The sequence below is a fragment of the Lactuca serriola genome, chromosome 1 (assembly GCF_051521515.1).
Source record: "Lactuca serriola cultivar US96UC23 chromosome 1, Lser_US96UC23_V15, whole genome shotgun sequence".
Classification (NCBI taxonomy): Eukaryota; Viridiplantae; Streptophyta; class Magnoliopsida; order Asterales; family Asteraceae; genus Lactuca; species Lactuca serriola.
Window position 1 is genome coordinate 105,118,143 of NC_136408.1, and position 20,643 is coordinate 105,138,785.

A 20,643-nucleotide genomic window follows, 5' to 3' on the forward strand; every position below is an offset into this window, starting at 1 on the left:
TTCTTTACTTTTGAGTAGATTTAAGTTATGTTTTGCTAGGGGAAGCCATTGATGGAACTTGTAGCACAAGAGGTGACCCCCTCTAGGGTTTTAGGTATTCCATCGGTACATACACGATGTCACTCTTCTGGAACTCTTAGTGTTGTAGGGTCTCCCTTTAGTACAATGTAATTGATTAGTTGCCTGAGTTTCTTGTAATGCATTTTAATTGACATCAATTTTGCTTTTGGAGATCTTATATTGCTCTAGGTTGGACACACTCTTACAACTATGGAATAAAATTATTGCTAGACACTTTTGATATCCTATGAATTCATGTCCCTTTCTCTTCGTTATTCTATGGGCCTCTTTTAATTAAACCATTATGTTGTTGAAAACATTTGGATAGTTGGATTATTACCAAAATGTAATATGCGACTCACATTTCCTTTAAAAAATGCTAACAACCATTAACCATAAGTATTGCAAAGACAAAACTGTAAAATTGGTCTCTGTGGTATTCAAAAAACTTTGGATATGGTCCAAAACGCTTTTAACTTGCATGGAAGGTCCAAAATCAAGAATTTCCTATGATTTTAGTTCAAAAAATGTTGAAAGGACTATTTTTCCCTTCTCATTTCTTTTTTGTATTTTCATATTTGTTTTAATACCTTATTAATTAGAAAACAAACACAAGAAAAATTTTAAAAAACATGTCGGTCCAACCTACCCATAGGCTCTCTCTCTCTCTCTCCTAGATCTGAACCATAGATTGTAAAAATCGATTTCAATAATCTGTAAAAGTTGCATCAAAATACAAGCTTTATAACTCCCACCTCCAGTTTTACACATGAACAAAAAGGTTACTATGCTTGAAGGTGGGTTTGCTCTTTCCAGATCTGAAACGAAGATGCATGGGGAATGCAAGATCTGAAACGAAAGTCACATACAAAACTCTACTCGAAGAACACCACCTAAAATGACGATGAGCTCCAATGAACACCACCTGGCACACACCCGATGAACATCACTTGGAACGATGACGAACTTAGGAGATTCACCATCGATGACGATTTGAAGTCAGGGGCGTAGCAAGACTGTCTTCCTCCTATCCCCTGGAGATCCATCCACAAACACCATTATTAACGTCGTTTGGTTGTAGCATCAACAAAAATCCATATCTATTTGTGGTTTGTGGTTTTCGTTTCCTGCAAACATAACCCAAATTTATTGCTTCTTCATCCATGGGGAAAGGTAGAATACCAAATCGGAATCCAAACAACCCAAATAGATTACATCCGATTTCAAACCCAAATACAGTGCTTCTTCTTCTTTCAGTTAAATCATCCATCAATTTATGTATGTTTATGCTAGCAGTTATTCCTAAAAAACCCATAAATTGATTTATGTGTGTTTATGTTAATAGTGTGTGTGTTCAGAGAGAGAGAGAGAGAGAGAGAGAGAGAGAGAGAGAGAGAGAGAGAGAGAGAGAGAGAGAGAGAGAGAGAGAGAGAGAGAGAGAGAGAGAGAGAGAGAGAGAGAGAGAGAGAGAGAGAGAGAGAGAGAGAGAGAGAGAGAGAGAGAGAGAGAGAGAGAGAGAGAGAGAGAGAGAGAGAGAGAGAGAGAGAGAGAGAGAGAGAGAGAGAGAGAGAGAGAGAGAGAGAGAGAGAGAGAGAGAGAGAGAGAGAGAGAGAGAGAGAGGTGGGTGTGGACCCAATTCCTTCATTTTTAATTTTTAATTAATAAATTATAAAAGAAAATAAAAAAAATACAAAAAATGAAATGGAAAGGGCAAAACAGTCTTTTCAAGTCCTCCAGGGACTAAAACCAAAGGAAATTCTTGATTTTGGACCTTCCATGCAAGTTAAAAACGTTTTGGACCCTATCCAAAGTTTTTTGAATACCTCAGGGACCAATTTTATAGTTTTGTCTATTGCAAATAAAAGTGTTTATTTATAATGAGTAATGTTACCACTCCCAAACCTCCACTGATATTAAAAGGATATTAAGAAGAGTATTAGAAATGTCAAGTTGTTTAGTGTTTCTTATTGCTTAAGCTTTCAATTTTCCTTGAAATAACCAAGTCCCATTTTTGTTTCTCAATCTAATGACAGGAAAATATAAAAGGAGGTCTGTAGCTTGTGTTGGAGAAGACAGAATCAGTAACTTGCCAGATCACTTGATAGCCTCAGTCTTAGAGCGGGTCCCTGTTCAAGATGCTGTAAAAACAAGCATTATATCAAAAATATGGAGGTACAGATGGACCGAAATGAAGGCACTGGTTTTTAATAACCACTTCTCAAAAAAGATGGCAAAAAACAAAGCTTTTGGTCATAATGGGTTTATAAGGAGAAGCATTATATCTAAAAACTTGAGGTACATATTGACTGAACACAGGCGCTGGTTTTTGATAAACAGTTAAACAGATTTGCATAAAACGAAGCTTTTGGTCGTAATGGGTTTATAAGGATCATAAACCAAGTTTTGACCCTTCACAAGGGTCGTATCTTGAAATTTCATCTCATCTCCATATACCAGACATTTCTCTTGATAGCTTCCAAGAAGTCGATCAATGGATGCTACTCTTATCAAGAAACGGAGTCAAGGAGCTCAATCTTACCACTTCAATCTATGTTATGAACTTCCTTCGTATGTGTTTCTTTGTCTAGAATTGAAAAAGTTGAAACTGAAAAACTGTTTCTTTAAACCACCACTTAATTTTGAAGGATTTCTAAATCTTAAAGATCTTTTTCTCCGACGTATTGACTTTGGGGCTAACTTGTGTGGAGCTAAGATCAACCTACCACAACTTAAGCAGTTGTCCCTTCATAAGTGCACAAACGTTTACAATTTCAATATTAAGCTTACAAAACTGCAAAATTTGACTGTCATTGCTTGTCCTGATGCCATGTTGACCACAATGTTAAGTAACACGACCAGAATTAAATGTTTTTTCGTCGATGCTCAGTTTCTTAAGGTATAATTTTCAAAAGGAATTTGCACAAAAGATATATTTTTCATGTAGTTTAGGCAAGTTAAAATCTAACTTTCACCTCATAGATTTTTACTGCAGAAAATATTCCAAAGTGGTTTCCGCATCCGGTTAATAGTTTAAAGCGTTTGTGGTTCCGAAAATTTCAACATGGTGACGTGGATCAACTTAATGGTGCTCTTTGTTTGCTTCAGAAGTCACCAAATCTAAAGACACTGGGGATGCCCTTGGAAATGGTAAAGTAACAAGTGCTAAAATTATATAATTATTTTACTTATATAATGCAAGACTTGGGAGCTAAACTTCGGTTGCATTGTTGTGTTGTTTCAGGAGAGCCTCGAGTGGATGTGGGACCTGCTTCAAATTATTTGGAATCCCCAAACTGTTTGGACTGTACATTGGATCGATTGCAAACTGTTGAGATAAGATATTTAGAAGGATCAAAACCAGAATTGCTTTGTATAAAGCTTCTTCTTGCTCATTCCCCTTCTCTTCAGAAGTTTAACCTTAGACCAAGTGAAGCTTCTGATATTCAAAAACGACTTGACATTACGATGGATATTATGCAGTTCCCTCGAGCCTCAACAAAAGCAAAAATGTTCTACTTGAATCCCGATCTGTAATTCTGTAATGAGGAATGTTCAGCTATATTGCAATGTAGCTTTATACTTACATCCTTATCTTTCTTTTGTTTTTATTCCCCTTGGCGATTTTGATAAATGCTAAGTATGAATTCTGTTGCTTTATACTTTGGATCACTATATTACTCCTTTAGGCAACATGCTGATTTCAGCATTGCAAATGGCAATGGCCTTTGTTGTTTGCACGTCTACCTTGCATGTAGTTTAAAGTGGTATTGATTTGCGGATGATAGGAATAGAATTAATGTTATGTTTATTTTTTATGATATTTTAAAGTAGGTACACTTGCATTTGTTGAATGTGAAATCTTGTATTGTGTTTCTAGAATTTATTGGCAAAAACGAAAACCTATTTCACTTCTTTATAGTTTATAGAAAAATGATTTTTTTTTTTTTTAAAGAGTTGTAACTTACTTTTAAAAATCACATTTAGAGATGACAAAAAGTGACATAATCCGTCAATTCAACTTGAACCCAATCCAAATTTAGCATGTTGTGTTTAGATCTTTAACACGTTTACATAATTACATAACTATCATCCACGCAAATAATTGAAAGTTGAAACTACAGAAACCATCCACTTTTTAAAATAATAATAATAATAATAATAATAATAATAATAATAATAATAAATGAAGCTATGACTTTTATAAAGTACATGGACCTTTACGCAAATTTGTCTATATTTAATGGGATTTTCTAACATTTTTTTTTAGAAAACGGAAAATATCATTGAAAAGACATTCGCGATTAGTAAGTAACTATCGAGGGGAAAAAGAGAGTAACAAAATACAGAGCACAAAAAGTATCAGATACAAAATAGAGATGATGACCATTCATGACTCATCCCATGAATAGGGTCCACCATTACGTCTACATTTAACCCACAAAAATAATGTTGATTTGATTCGCTCTTCACCATACGATGGCTTAAAAAACACCTGTCTAACGATGGCTTAAAAAACACCTGTCTAAACATCCGGTCATTATGATAATTTCATAGATGCCAGAAAAGACCATAACATATGGAGGGAAACCGGTCTTTTATCTTCGGACTTCTCCCCCAGTTTGAAGCAAAACCAAGTACTTCTCACAACTTTGGCAAACGGACCTTTTACCAAAATGAGATCAGCATCCTCTTCTTCATTGATACATGCGCCACAAGTGATAGTTTGGGTAATCATACCTCTAGCTCTAAGACCCACCATCGAAGCTATCTTGTTTTGAATTGCACACCATATGAAACAATTGACTTTGAGGATCTTCTGACATGTGCTCTAAAAGGACACTTAAAAACTATTAATTATGGGAAATATTACCATAATTAAATATGAAATGCATTAATTATGAAGAATATTTTCTATAATTAATGAATTTCACTTTTAATTATAGTAATATTCCTTATAATTAATAGTTCAATTAATGCTTTTTATGTATGCGATTAGGGCATGCTAGAAAATCTCATATTTAATTTAGGGAGTGGTTTAATCTAGAAATCGATATGCAGTAAATTATAGCTCCAAAAACCTTTTCGTTACATATAAAACGTGGATGATCGCTCCAATCGTCGTTTCAATTTCATCTCAGAATTTTGAGATTTTAACACGAAGATAAACTACTTGGTCGCTCTGAGTGAAGGGTATCTTCAAGTGATGAGTAAGTTTCTAATACGTAAACCTCCATTTATTTTCTAAATTTTGTTTGAATTCTGTTGTTTATGATCTCTTTTGTTCATTCAAGTTGAATACATAAACTCTGTTTTTAGAATTTCTTTGTCAACTTTCACATTCCCGTTTAAAAACATAAATCAGTAAACCAATTTTCTGAAGATGTAGTTTGTTGGAAAGTTAACTGGATAGTGCCTAATTTTGCAAGGGAGTGGTTTTCCATATGTTATATGGTCATACAATTTCATTAGTTTGAGTTTCTATAAGTTAGGTTTTACCTGTAGAACTGATGTAACTATAAGGTATTAAGTTTGAGGATAAATAAGTAGATAAGTACTTAAGTACTTAAGGCAGAGATTTGTACATGAGACTAAACATAATACTATACATAACAAGGCTTTATCGATAACGTTTGGCATGGATGGGACAAGAACAAAAGTAGTTGTTGACCAAGTCAAATGAAACTATCTTATTAGATTTTAATCCCATCCAAAAAGGTGGAACAAAACATAGTTACAAAAATACCCCAACATTCTTTTCTCATCTCTTTGCCTTCATTAAACAACCATCCAGACACCCTCTAATGGCCTCTTGAAACTGAAACACTTTAGTTATTATCAAATTCTAACCTCCTACATACATTCGTCTTTTTATCTTATGAATTTCTACAATTGCTTACATATATATATATATATATATATATATATATATATATATATATATATATATATATATATATATATATATATATGTCTCGGAGACAATCCGGTCTTTTTAATCTCATGTTATGTCCCGTCCTAGTGATAGCAAATGCTTCATAGATAATTTGACTAGTTCTATCGAGTTCAATACTGTTCAGTCCAGTCCTATGCACCAAACACTACCTAAATGCACATAAAAATGAATTAATTAGCAAAGACCGTCGTTTCAAAAAGAAATAGCAAAGAGTCAAAGACCTATACTACTCGATTGTGCTAATTTTATGTATTAACTCCCTCCTTGGAAGGCACCAACATAAGAACCTCTGTACTCAAATATCATACTTTTTGTGAGAAAAACTAATAATAAAAAAAGGTAATATTAGATGCCATTGAACAATCACAAAAGTGTCGAAATTTCCAATGGACCTTACTCCCGATACCAATGTGGGAAATATACTTCATTATCCACCCCTAATAGAAAAGTACTTATATTTCCATTTATTTACCAACAAAGAGCAATATGTATAACCTGAAACTTGGAAAATGCTTACAAGATTACAAGTTTCATGTTGCATAATGTTATCATCAATAAAAATATGCAAGTGCATTGTTATTATCGGTAAGGGATTGTAAATGCATTTATGTGATATCTGTATAAATATAAGTACATTGCTAATATGAACAAAAACAGAGTACATTATACAAATTTCAGGTTTTGCATTGTTATTGTATGTAACAAGATGTATTATGTTTCTATTATGGGTAAATGTAAGTAAAACTTAGTCCATGTCTCTTATTCATTCCAATTGCTTTGAAATAACTTAGGTATGTGACATGTGAGTCACTTTTCTTTAAAAATGCTCATGACCGTTAAATCATAAGTATTGTGAACGAGACATTTTGTTTCGCACAAGCTATGCTAGTATGCTACCACACCAAAAAGTTTCATTGATAATGAAAGGATATTAAGAAGCGTATTTGACATGTCAAATTGCTCCATGATTGTTATTAGATTTCTTTTTATATTTATATAACTTGGTCTCTTTTGTGAATCTAATAACAGATAGAAATAAAAGGACTGTTGTCAGTTGTGGTGAGGAAGATAATCTCAGTAACTTGCCAGAACACTTGATAGACTCAATCATAGAGAGGCTCCCGATTGAAGATGTTGTAAGGACAAGCATTATATCAAAAAAATGGAGGTACAGATGGACCACAATGAGGGTGCTGGTTTTTGATAAAAATTTCTCTAATAAATTTGCAAGCAATGGAGATTTTGGTCGTAATAGGTTTATAGGTATCATAAACAAAGTCTTGTTCCTTCACAATGGTCCTATCTTGAAATTTCATCTCCATATATCATATATATTTCATGATAGCTTGCAAGCAATTGGTCAATGGATGTCATTCTTATCAAGAAACGGTGTCACTGAACTAGTCCTTACCTATTCAAATCAACATTATGAACTACCTTCTTATGTGTTTTCTTGTCTGGATTTGACAAAGTTGGAACTGCGAAACTGTATCTATAAGCCGCCACTTGAGTTTAACGGATTTCTCAATCTTAAAGAACTCAATTTGGAGGATGTTGATTTTGGGACTAGCTGTGGAAATAAGATCAACCTACCAAAGCTTAAGAAGTTGTTCCTTTTTAGTTGCAAAAATGTTTACAAATTTAACATTAAGGCTACAAAACTGCGGAAGTTGACTGTCATTGCTTGTCCTGATGCCTTGTTGCTCGGGTTATTGGACAGTCCATGTCTTATTTCAGTTTTCATTTCTTCACAGGATTACACACAGGATTTTGTAGGAGTTGAAAAAATGAATTTGGCCACAATGTTGAGTAACTTGCCCAGACTTCGATACATTTATACCGACAGTAATTTTATTATGGTAAACTTTTTTATTCTTAACCTTTTCTCTTCCCCAATTGTTGTTTGCATAAAGGGTTATACATTTCGTACTCTTATGTAAATAATACTAATGTTTTCTAGGTAAGTTAAATCTAATTTTCATCTCACAGTCTTTGGTTGTAGAAAAGATTCCTAAATTGCTTCCACGTGCGATTAGTCGTTTAAAGCATATGTGGTTGATCCGTTTTCAAGTTGATGATTTGGATCAACTTGATGTTGCTCTTTGCTTGCTTCGAAACTCACCGAAGCTGGAAAAACTCACTGTTACACACCTTATGGTAAAGTGAAGAGTGTTAAAATCATATTATATATAAAACAAGATTTGGATGGTAAAGTGCTGTTGCGTTTTTATGTTGTTTCAGGAGCATCATATTGATGTGGGACCAGCTTCAAATCGTTTGGAATCCCCAAACTGCTTGGATTGTACATTAGATCAGTTGCAAGTTGTTGAGATGAGACATTTAAGAGGATCAAAACCGGAACTTCTTTTTATAAAGCTTCTTCTTGCTCATTCCCCTTCTCTCAACAAGTTTACCATCACACCAAATGGAGATCTTGATGCTAAAAAAATACATGACATTGCGAAGGATGTTATGCAATTCCCTCGAGCGTCAACAAAGGCAAAACTATTCTACTTGGATCCCTAGCCGTATTTCCCTAAGAATGTTCAACTACATTGCAATTTAGCTCTATAATTTCGTCATTATAAGTATATTTAGGTTATCTTTTATTTCTTTTTGTTCCTCTTGTCTTGTTTGCTTTGGGATGATTTTGATAAAAATGGCAAGTAAGACAGATTATTTCTCTTTATAGTTTCTTCTTTATAATTGAGTGCGAACCTACTCATAGTTAATTTTTGCTTCTATATGGTGTGTGTTAATACTTGTAAATAGTTTTGTGCATGAAGAAGGGAACAATGATTTTTCTTTATACCTTCTTCTTTATAATTATTACTTTACCTCATTCAAAACAGAGATGTTATGTGTCTTTCCAAGTTCCTGTGTTTATTATTGGGTGTTATTTTGCCTTTTCGTGTACTTTGTCTTCCCTATATATTTGTGCTTTGTATGTATATTTTTCATTGAAATGCACAGAATACTCTTTTCTAAAGAGTTTTATGGTATTAGAGCATATCGGCCTCTTTCCTTCCTTCCATTTTCTCCCTCCTCCTCCACAGCCATGTCTACCTCCTCCACTGATAACTGTCTTCCTCACTCCCTTGCTCACTTTATACTTATAAAGCTTTGCTCCTCAAACTATTTACTCTAGAAATACCAAATGATTCCTGTTCTAACTTATCAAAATCTCATCTCTCATGTAGGTGGTTCATCTATGCCCCTGTCGCAACCCTCACTGTCAATGAGAAATCCACTGAAAATCCTGCATATGTTGCTTAAATAGGATATTTATATATTATATTAATTATATTTAAAAAAAAACGTAGCACTTATACCTTTGAAATAAAACCGTAGATACTATATTAATATAGGATATTTATATAGATAATTTTTAAATGATATTTAATTATAATACTTCAGTTTTCCAATTTGTAGATACCTACAAAATACCTACGCCACATTTATGCCTACAAATTTGCTACGCCTCCTAAAAACCCAATTCCCACTTTACTGATGTCCAGCACTCATTGATCAAACCTACCCCAACAAAACCCTATCTTACACGGGCGATTTCTGATCCGTCAATTTCCCGCTCCACTGCATCACATATCCGTCGGCGTTGCCCCGTTCCACCACCGTTGCTGCACCATACCACCTTCTGCGACACCCCGGGTATGTATTTCACTTTCATTTGCTCACACATTCACAAGACTTCAAATTTTCAGAAATCTAGTTTATGTATAACATGTAATGTTAATCTTAATTTTGATAAATTCTATGTTAAATAAGTTGTGTGTGTTGTATATATCTTCAATTAAGGTTGCATATCGTGTATATTGTAAATGTTGGTTTATTTTGATCAAGACTAAACAGTAAAATACTGCTGCATCAAGATATTGCAAGGAGGTTTGACCTAAAACTTCTATTTTTCTAGTTCAAAACATGTAGCTCACTTATTGTAAGATTATTTGACTTTTTATTTCTTTTGGGTGTTTTAGCTTTTAATCTGCTACGAATTTTGTGTCTCTGTGTTATTTGCACATGAGTAGTACAAGGCAGGGTGAACACTTACAGTCTTTCACCAAGTGGTGTATGGCCATATGGGTATATAATAATAAACCATAAAGTAATATACCATTAGCTTAAGTAAATAATAATAAACTATAAAGTAATATACCATTAGAGTACTTTTAGCTTAAGTAGTATTTTGACCTCTTAATATGATTTACGTATTGTTTTTCTGGTATAAACAGATGTATTATGGGGCTTAATTCCACCCACCAATTATCACATAATTCTCTCTACTAATTATTTCTAATTGTATTTTGCAATTGTTTCAGTTATGATAATTTATATATTATTTTAAATGATTCTTTTTACCCATGGTTGACTTGTCAAGAAATGAAAAAGAAAAAAAAAAAAAAAAAAAAAAAAAAACCCGTCAATGGTTTAAGAGAATTTTGAACCAAGCTGAATAATACATAGAAAACAGCTCCTTTATAACATAATATGCTGTTGTGAAAAAGTTTTGCAAGCGCTTATACAACTTCTATGGTTCCTAGATAGTTAGACTTCACAACTTCTACTTACAGTGCCTTTAAATACTATCATTAGCATTATACTTAAAATTAGCTTAAATCAAATGATCAAAAGTTTTGCAAGCACAATATCATTAAAGCAAACAACAAAAAAGTGTTTAAAAAATTATATGGAAACTTAGAGGCAAACACAAAATATTATTTTCCCATTTAATTGTTATTTATTAGTTTTAAATTGTTAATCGGTTAGTTTTAAATAGTTTCATTTATTGCATCAACATATTTGATTAGTGTTTCATGTATTGCTATGCTTATTTGTTTAGGTTATGCTACAATGACATGTTTATTTGTTTAGTGTAAAGTACATTGCTATGTTCATTTGTTTAGGGTTTAATCAAGTAGAATGATAGATTAAATGTTGTTTACAGATAGAAATGACATCAAATAGAGAATGGATGTACACAATGAGACTCACTATGAATGGGGCTTTCAATACTGAATTTCGACATTATGTCAATTATTTTTTGGACTTTGCTTAAACGAACGCAACAAACATCCAACATAGTATTGCGGAAGGGGTGGAGGTTTTTGAAATTAGATGCCCGTGTAAGAAATGCAAAAATCGTTATTACAAGACAAGAAATTTAGTTGAATTGCATCTATGCCAAAATGGATTCATGGAAGATTATATGTTTTGGTATACACATGGGGAATTATATCCAACACAAGAAATTGGTCAATGTTCAATCTCTGAAACGGCTCAAGACAATGATGAAGGTGTGGGTGATTATCGTAGATATGAGCAGATAATTATCGAAAGCATGCATCAACATGAGGCTCCTTACTATCAACATGCTCCTTATTGTCAACAAGCACAATAAAACCCAAATCAATCAGCCCAAACTTTCTATAAAATATTGAACCAAGTTAGCGAGCCTTTATGGGACGGGTCTAAAAAAGCTTCCACACTCTCCACCACCACCAGATTGTTGAACTAGAAATCGGAGTGCAATGTATCAGACTCTTCATTTGATAGATTAATTCCTATAATCAAAGACAGTCTACCTATAGGTGAGAAGCTTCCTAACAACTTTTACGATACCAAGAAAATGTTGAAGCCATTACAACTGCCTTCACAATGGATTCATGTGTGTATAAACCATTGCATGTTATTCTATGGACATCATGCTAATCTGGATCGTTGTGCAGTATGTAATGAAAGTAGATACATGGAAAAGGGCAACAAGGTTCCTAATTTGTTCATGACTTACATGCCTGTTAGATATAGACTTCAAAGGTTGTTCTATTCGAAGAAGACGGCTCAACATTTGACTTGGCACTCAGATCATCCGATAGATCATGAAAAGATGATACATCCTAGTGAAGGTCGAGCTTGGAGTCATTTTGATGAAGTTTTTCCTGATTTTGCACAAGAGACACGTAATATCCGACTTGGGTTATGTACCGATGGGTTTAGTCCAAATAATTCAAATGGGAGTTCGTATTCATGTTGGCCAGTGTTTATCACAATATACAACCTACCTCCTTGGTTGGCCTTAAAACATCAATACATATTGCTTCCTTTGATCATTCCTGAGCCGAAGAATCCTGGTCAAAATTTGGATGTTTTCCTACAACCTTTAGTGCACGAGTTAAAGATGTTGTTCATAGATGGCATTGAAACTTATGATGCTCATCGAAGGGAAAATTTCCAGATGAGAGCTATATTGATGTGGACAGTTAGTGATTTCCCTGCTTATGCAATGTTGTCCGGATGGAGCACACATGGTAAGTTAGCTTGCCCATATTGTTTGGATCAATCAGAATCATTCTGGCTTCAAAGGGGAAATAAACATTGTTGGTTTGACTGTCATAGAAAATACTTACGCAAAGGCCACACTTTCAAAAAAGATAAGATTAATTTTAAGAAAAACAAGACATCGAAGAGCGAAGTAGATATTTCGTACCCAACCGGAGAAGAAATTTGGCAGACAGTCAAACATTTTAACACTGTTTATGAAGGGACTTCGTATCATCCAAATTATATAAAGCCGGATGGTTTTGGAGTGACACATAATTGGGTAAAGAGGAGCATTTTTGGGAGCTTCCCTATTGGCGTCATTTATTGATCCGACATAACCTTGATCTGATGCATATCGAGAAGAATGTGTTTGAAAATATGTTTCATACAAGTATGGACACCCCGAAATCTAAAGATAAATTGAGTGCAAGACAAGATCTTGAGATGCTATGTGACCGGCCTCTTCTAAACCCCGTCCGGGACAAAAAAGGGAAGGCTTGGATCAAGAAAGGAGACTACACTTTAGAGAGGGTCGATGTTAAAAAAATTTGTGCTTGGCTGAAAAAGTTGAAATTTCCAGACGGATATGCATCGAATATAGGGAATTGTGTGAACATCAAAAATGGTAGTTTTTACGGTTTCAAGAGCCATGACTGTCACGTCTTTATGCAACGTTTGTTTCCACTTGCTATTAGAGGGTTTGTTCCAAATATGGTATATGAGGCCATAACAGAGTTATGCATGTTTTTTCGAGTATTATGCTCAAAAACATTGCATATGGAGGACTTGTACAACATGAAACGCAGTATTGCTCAAACCATCTGCAAGTTGGAGAAAATATTCCCTCCTAGTTTCTTTGATTCCATGGAACACCTAATCATACATTTAGCTGATGAAGCAATTCTTGGTGGTCCGGTGCAATACAGATGGATCTATCAATACGAGAGGTAATCATTTTGTTTGTAATATTAAGTATTAAACTTTTACACGTTCTTTTTAGTATTCATAACACGTTCTTGATAATTTCTAAATATAGAAAGTTGGGCATAATAAAAAGAAGAATTCGGAACAAAGCAAGGGTTGAAGGTTCAATCGTCAATGAACATCTAGTGAATGAAATCGCTACCTATTGTTCTTTATATTTTGCCCCCACGGTTGACAACATGACAACTCTTCAAGTGGAGATATATTAAGCGTATTTGCCTTTCCATCAAGAAGATTATATGAAAAGGGTGGAAAGAAAAGACCCTTGAAACATGAAGAACTTCACAAAGCACACACTTACATCCTACTAAACTGTGTAGAAGTTGCCCCTTTCATCACATAATTTGATCGAGCAGCCCAAGCATCATATCAAAATGAACCAATTTCAGTACTTAGAGATAAATACTTTGCAGAATGGTTTAAATACAAAGTAAGTAAAACCAATTCAATCATACTTGTTAAGTTTTGTATTTTTTTTTCAAGAAACATTTTGCATATATGCTCTTTAATGTAGGTAACGGGGGACTCAACTGATGGAAGTGCTAAACATTTAGAACCTTTAGCAAATGGACCCTTGAACAATGCTCGGTCTTATAACGGCTACTTTATAAATGGTTATAAGTTCCACACACAAGAATATGGTAAAGGACGTGCAACAAATAACTATGGACTATGCGTGAGGGGGGAGATATATAATGGCGAAGAGTCAGACTACTACGGCTTATTGGATGAGATCCTAGAGATTGACTATTATGACATTGGGCGCTCGACTGTTGTGCTATTCAAATGCACTTGGTTTGATAATATCCGTGGTGTAGTAGTTAATAAGAATAAATTGGTTGATGTTAAACCTACGTCTCATATTGAAACTAATGATCCTTTTTGTTTGGCATCACAAGCGGAACACGTATTTTATACACCATATCCTGCGGTGACAGATGAATTAAAAGATCTTTGGGCAGTTGTCAAGACAAAACCAAGAGGGGTATATGAAGTCACCAAAGCTGAAACGGAAGTTGCGCTTGATGGAAGTACTGAAGCAAATGGAGTCTTTCATCTTGATGAACGGTTTGAGTTACCGAATGAAGTAAATGTTAGTGAACGTTTGAGCCTAGCCTCAAATAGAACTAACTTTGAGCAAATATCTTCCGATGAGAGTGAGGGTTCTGAAGCGGAAAACCAAGAAGATGATACAGATGAAGATGATAGAGACGAACCATTTTATTTTGACTACTATCCAGATGAGGACGAATGTTAGGAAGTTTGTTTTATGTTATATGGTATATACACTTTAATATATTTGTTATCTTGTTTTACTTTTAATTTATAATATGGTATGTAGATACTAGTCTATTTGTTATTTTTTATTATCATCTAACATATTTGACTATTTTTGTTATATAAACGAAGCATGTTGGATAAAGGCCTAGCATGTAACTTTTTTCCGGTTCGTCCTTCATCGGGTGGTAGGTCATCGTCTTTGCCTAACCGTAGTGGCCTTCAACACATCCCTCTTACAGGTGGTTTTGTACCAGGAGCCAGGTCATCACCTTTGCCTGATCCTAGTGGCCTTCCACGCATCCCTCTTACAAGTGGTTCAGTACCAGGAGCCAGGTCATCACCTTTGCCTGATCCTAGTGGCCTTCCACGCATCCATCTCACAGGTGGTTCTGTACCAGGAGCCAAGTCATCACCTTTACCTGATCCTAGTGGCCTTCCACGCATCCCTCTTATATGTGGTTCAGTACCAGGAGCCAGGTCATCACCTTTGCCTGATCCTAGTGGCCTTCCACGCATCCATTTCACAGGTGGTTCTGTACCAGGAGCCAAGTCATCACCTTTACCTGATTCTAGTGGCCTTCCACGCATCCCTCTTATAGGTGGTTCTGTACCAGGATCCGGTTCATCACCTTTGCTTGATCCTAGTGGCCTTCCACACGGTGGTTTTGTATCGGGAGCGAGGTCATCGCCCGGCCCTAATGGCCTTCCACGCATCCCTTTGTCGGGTGGCCTTTCACGCACTTTAGTTAGGACGGAAAGGTCAGGATTCTCAGGGAGTAGTAACATGGGTGACGTAAATACCCACATGGGCTTGACTGATGCTATAGCAGATACAGGGGTGGTACAGAATATTGGGAATGGTATTGCATATGGTTATGAGATGACATGCAACAATGAAGACCCTGCTAGTGATTTTTTCTATAATGGGCCTGAGCATGAAAATGAGCCTGAGCATGGGCATGAGCCTGAATCACCAATGGTTTAGACGCCCCATTATTCGGGTACACATGGTGGATCAAATGATGCAGATTCGAATGGCTCTCATAGGCCAGTTATCACACGAAAGGGGTACAAGTAAGTCTTTTTTTAATTATTATAAATTTACTATTTTTAAGGTTATAATTATCCTTATATGGTTATTTCAATATTGTAGGTGTGGGAGACAAAGTATTCATCGGGCGATCGTAAAGATATTTTGGCAGTCTATAAATGAACCTTGGATTACTTATAAAAAATTTCTAAAGGAAGTTGTCACTCAAATGTTTGAGCGTTTTAGGGTAATATATCAATTATTTATTTTTATTATCTATTTCTCATTCACTGTTATTTTGCATTTTAAACTTTTACTTTTTATTTTTTACAGACTCAATACCGGTGGGATCCAAATGAAGAAGGGTTAATTCGTGAAGGGTTTGAGAATACACTGAAAGATCGCTACAGGGGTAGAATGAGGGATACTAAGGAAGCATCGGTAAATTCTGCAAGAAAAGTTGGCCACGTTATCGCAGAGATTAATGATAACTTTGAGATTCTTGCAAATTACAATCCTGCTGAAATACATATAGATGTTTAGCCAGACATACGGGTGGTAGCATTGGATTTGAGGAGCACCGTCTTAAATTGGTAAATAATCCTAATTATAGATTTTAGTGATCCATTTTTCTTTCAACACTAATTATATCAATTATATTGTGTCGTTTATATAGAAACAGTTGACGGGTGAAGACCCCTCATTCATTGATCTTTATTATAAAACACATCTTACCGCCGAATCAAAGAAAATATATTTTGGGGGAGATAAAGAGGCGCAAGTGGATTTTGTGAATGAGACATCTAGAGTGGCGATCGTAAGTTGTCTCTATCTTTTTATATATTTACTAATATTAGTTTTTACTCTTTAGTACAATAACAAAAACTTTCTTTTGGTATGTTGTAGGAATTATATAACACAGCCCTACCTCAAAAATATGGTGATGATCCGACTCAACATAATGTGAATGATCCTGAATTGTGGACCCAAACACAATTGCTTAGGAAAGGCGGGAAACAAAAAGGTCCTATCTATGGGGCAGGATACTCGGATCTTCACTTTCTGATGACGGATGCATATTCTTATGAGTTAACTTCATCTTTTGCTGACTTTGCAAAGTCACAACAGGAGGTACTATTATTTACATAATATATTATAGAGAAAAAAAATCAAGTAAAGAGGTACTTAATATGGCTGAAAAATATATGTTCATATTGGTAAGGTACATTGTTGTTACGGGTGAAAATTGAAATATGTTGTCATTATTAATATTAGGTAAAGTGCATTGTTATTATGGTTGAAAATAATACTTTGTTGCTATTATTAAATTAGGTAAAACATAATGCTATAATAGGTGAAAGTTATAGTATGTTGTTATTATTGATATTTGGTAAAGTAAATTGTTGTTATTAATAATAATTTAAATATATTGATATTATGGATTGGAAATGTAAAGTACAATGGTATAATGGATAAAAATATAGTATGTTATTATTATGCATATAAAAAGTTATTATTATAGATGTTAAAAACAATGTACATTTTTATTAGCAATAGTGTGTTTTTATATTGAATTAAAAGTAAAGTACATTGCTATCATGGTTTAAAGTTGAATTACATTTACTAACTACATGTGTTTGTCTTGCTATATTTAGGTAAATGAGTTGCGACAAAAAATGTCAAACATGGAACAAGCCATGGAAGAAAAACAAAGTGAAATGAATTTGCAAATGCAACAAATGCGAAATGAAATGGAATTGCAAGTGCAACGACAATTGGTGGCCTTTATGAAATAAATTAATCTGTCCGATAATCCACCAAGTAGTTCTTAGTTTTGTTTTAGAACACTCAATTAATGTTATGTTATTGACTAGTTCTTAGTTTTTGTAATGGTATTTTGAGTATTTGAATGTATGAATGGCATGTTAGTGACTATTTTAATGGTAATGAATGTAATGGTATTTGACTATTATTTTAATTATTTATTTGGTTTTTTTAGCAGAAAATTTGGATATTTTTTAAATTATAAATCTGTCGGAATTATAAATTTAATATAGCAATAAAAACTGGTAAAAAAATTCATAGAAAATTTGTAGGAAATAAATATTCAGTAGGTATTCGGTAGGAAATAAAATCCAATAAAATATGTAGGTATTTCGTAGGAAAAAATGATGGTAGATAATCTGTAGGTAAAGTAGTTGGTAGGTATTCTGTAGGAAAATCAGTTGGTAGGTAATCCGTAGGTAAAGGAGTTGGTAGGTATTCTGTAGGAAAATCATTTCGTAGGTATTCCGTAGGAAAATAATATGTATGTATTTTGTAGGAGTTTCGTAGCTAAATAACCCGTAGGTAATCTGTAAGTACTCCGTAGTTAACGTGTTCCGTAGGTATTCCGTAGTTAAAATTTGTAACAAAATATTCTGTAGGAAATGCGTAGGAACGTTTGTAGCTAATTTGTAGGAAAAAATTACCCACAAGGGTTTTCCCTACAACCTGTTTTTTGTAGGAAATCTGTAGGTAACGCCTTGTTCCTACGGATTTACTACCAATTATTCCATAGGAAATGCGTAGGAACGTTTGATATATACTGTTTATAAGCGTCGGAAATATCATATTTGCTAAAATCCTATTTTTTTTAAACATTTTTATACTCATTATTTGTTATTTAAATCATTTTAATTATAAAAAAAATTAAGTTGACCACAATACTCTTGGTGAATCGACATTAGTCTGTTCTCTTACCACAATCACTTGAGCACTGGAAACACAATCGACCAAATTGACGTCGAAGCCTGCGTTCACCTACTCAGCCGCGCTCAGATACATAAGAGTGGTTAGTTGGTCAGATTGCGAACTGCAGGAGGTGGTGAGTCTGGAGAACATGTTTTTCTCTAAGGAAAATGATTGAAGTCGATGAAGAATCAAAGCAAGTTTCTTATTAGGTTATCAGAGACGATAATGGAAAAGTCAACTTAGATTGCCCTGTTTTCAGGAAACAAGTCGTTCCTGAAGAAATTTTTGCACAGGTACCCATTTCAATTCATCTTCATTGACCGATCTTCATCAGTCGTTTATTTTAATGGAATTCATCTTTTCTTACAGCCAATCATGGATTCGTGAGCTTGTTTTAAGCAAAAAAAGAACTAATTGTCGCTTCACTTTTTTGGCTTTAGGTGCTGAGGAAGCTTGTGTAATGTGCATCGAAATTTTTGAAGTGATAAAGTCACGAAAGAAGTAGTAAGAGTGCCAACAACCAAAGATGTTGGCCGAATCGCAGGTATTGAAGTTCTTCTCATTATCAATGACCCAAATGCTTCATTAGCTTATGGTTTTGAGAAAAAAATACCACAATGAAAAAGTTCTAGTGTTTGATCTTGGTGGTGGAATGTGCTTGGTAAGGTTCCCTTTGTCATCTAATTGTGATTGCAGAAGTACTTTTATCCTTGTGCCATTGAAAACTTAGATCCATCTTTGTGTACTCCGGGTTAGTGACAGTGTTTTTGACGTACTTTCAACCTCAGGAGATAGCCATTTAAGAGGAGATGTCAAGGTTAGGATCCCGTCCTATGTTACAAATAAATTCTTAATGACCAAAGGTCTAACATGTTTCTTGAAATTTAAACAGAGAATTGTTGATTGGCTAGCTCAAACTTTTCAATCGGGACATTATGGTGTGGATGTAAAAAAAAACCTTGTATTTATGCAAAAATGACTTTTTAAATGGAAAAACTGTATTTATACGGTTTCAAATGTAAAAAAAAAAATAAAAAATTAAAAAAAAAAAAGTATTTATACAGTTTCAAATGGAGAATGGTTGTCATTGAACAATTTCGGGAAAAAAATAATGTTGGATTTGGAACAAAAAAAATGGAATGTCAAAATTGAAATAAATAAATAAAACTGTGTAAAAATAGAAAAAAAGTGGAAACAAAATATTTTTGTGTAATATTTTTCAATTTTTATACGTTAGCATTCAATGTCAGAATGTCATGTCATGAAAACTACATATCATCATGCCACATCAGTTGGCAACCAGGTTGACTGGTGAATTGGTCGGAGTTGTAACAAACTGAAAATTAAGTATCCAATTTGAGACAAAATATAACGCAATGTCAAAATCGAGTTTTATGTAAACTTTATGACTTTTGTGCTATTTACCCTCATTTGAATTGAGATTTGCAAAAGTTTATTATATTTTCTAACTGACATGGTGTTGTTATGATTCATTTTAATAATAAGTAATCAACACATCAGTGATATTAATTGATACTTATTTGATAAAAAGTTGAATTTGTATTGTTTGAGTTTATCACTAATTGATACTTATTTGATAAAAAGTTGAATTTGTATTGTTTGAGTTTTAAACAGAATAAAAAGATAAAATAATAATTTTTATCATTCAGCACAATCAATTACGATGATTTTAATAACATGTAGATTCAATCAAATAGTAGACCAAGTTAAACCTTTGACAAGCAGACATCAAAAAAATATCAAATAGCCCCTTCATAGGTTTAAGAATTTAGCTTTCTAAAAAAACCAAAGAGAAAAAGCTTATATACATATAAAACTAAAGGTTCATATTTTAATTTTAAGATCTTAGCTACCCGCTATTTATTATTTTTGCATTTATACTCGTGGATTAGTGTTTTTTGCACGTATAAAGCCAACCTATTTAAAAATTATTTATCATGTAAAGAAATGAAAATATATTAGGCCCAGAATAATCAATGATTAAAAGTTTTCATTGAAAAGTACATTTTCTAACAATATAAAATGGATTTTGAAGCCGAAAATATATTCATCATTTTAATTACACGTTACTTTATAAAAAAGTTCATATCTAATTTACAAAACAAAAAAAAAAGTTAATAATTCAGATCATAATTTTCAAAATAGAAGTCCCTTTGTAGTAATGTATTTGGGTCCGGATGTATATATATATATATATATATATATATATATATATATATATATATATATATATATATATATATAT

General features: G+C 33.8%; 1 protein-coding gene and 1 pseudogene across 1 annotated transcript; both read left to right on the top strand.

The window, feature by feature from the left end:
• The first annotated feature begins 2,086 nt into the window (after positions 1-2,086).
• Positions 2,087-8,539, top strand: LOC145059845 (uncharacterized; annotated as a pseudogene).
• A 4,203-nt stretch (positions 8,540-12,742) lies between these two features.
• On the top strand, positions 12,743-14,591 carry LOC145059851 (uncharacterized). The gene is made up of 3 exons (XM_079007627.1): positions 12,743-13,296; positions 13,386-13,527; positions 13,848-14,591. The coding sequence occupies exons 1-3, from the start codon at positions 12,743-12,745 to the stop codon at positions 14,589-14,591; spliced, it is 1,440 nt and encodes a 479-aa protein (XP_078863753.1).
• Positions 14,592-20,643: the final 6,052 nt, after the last annotated feature.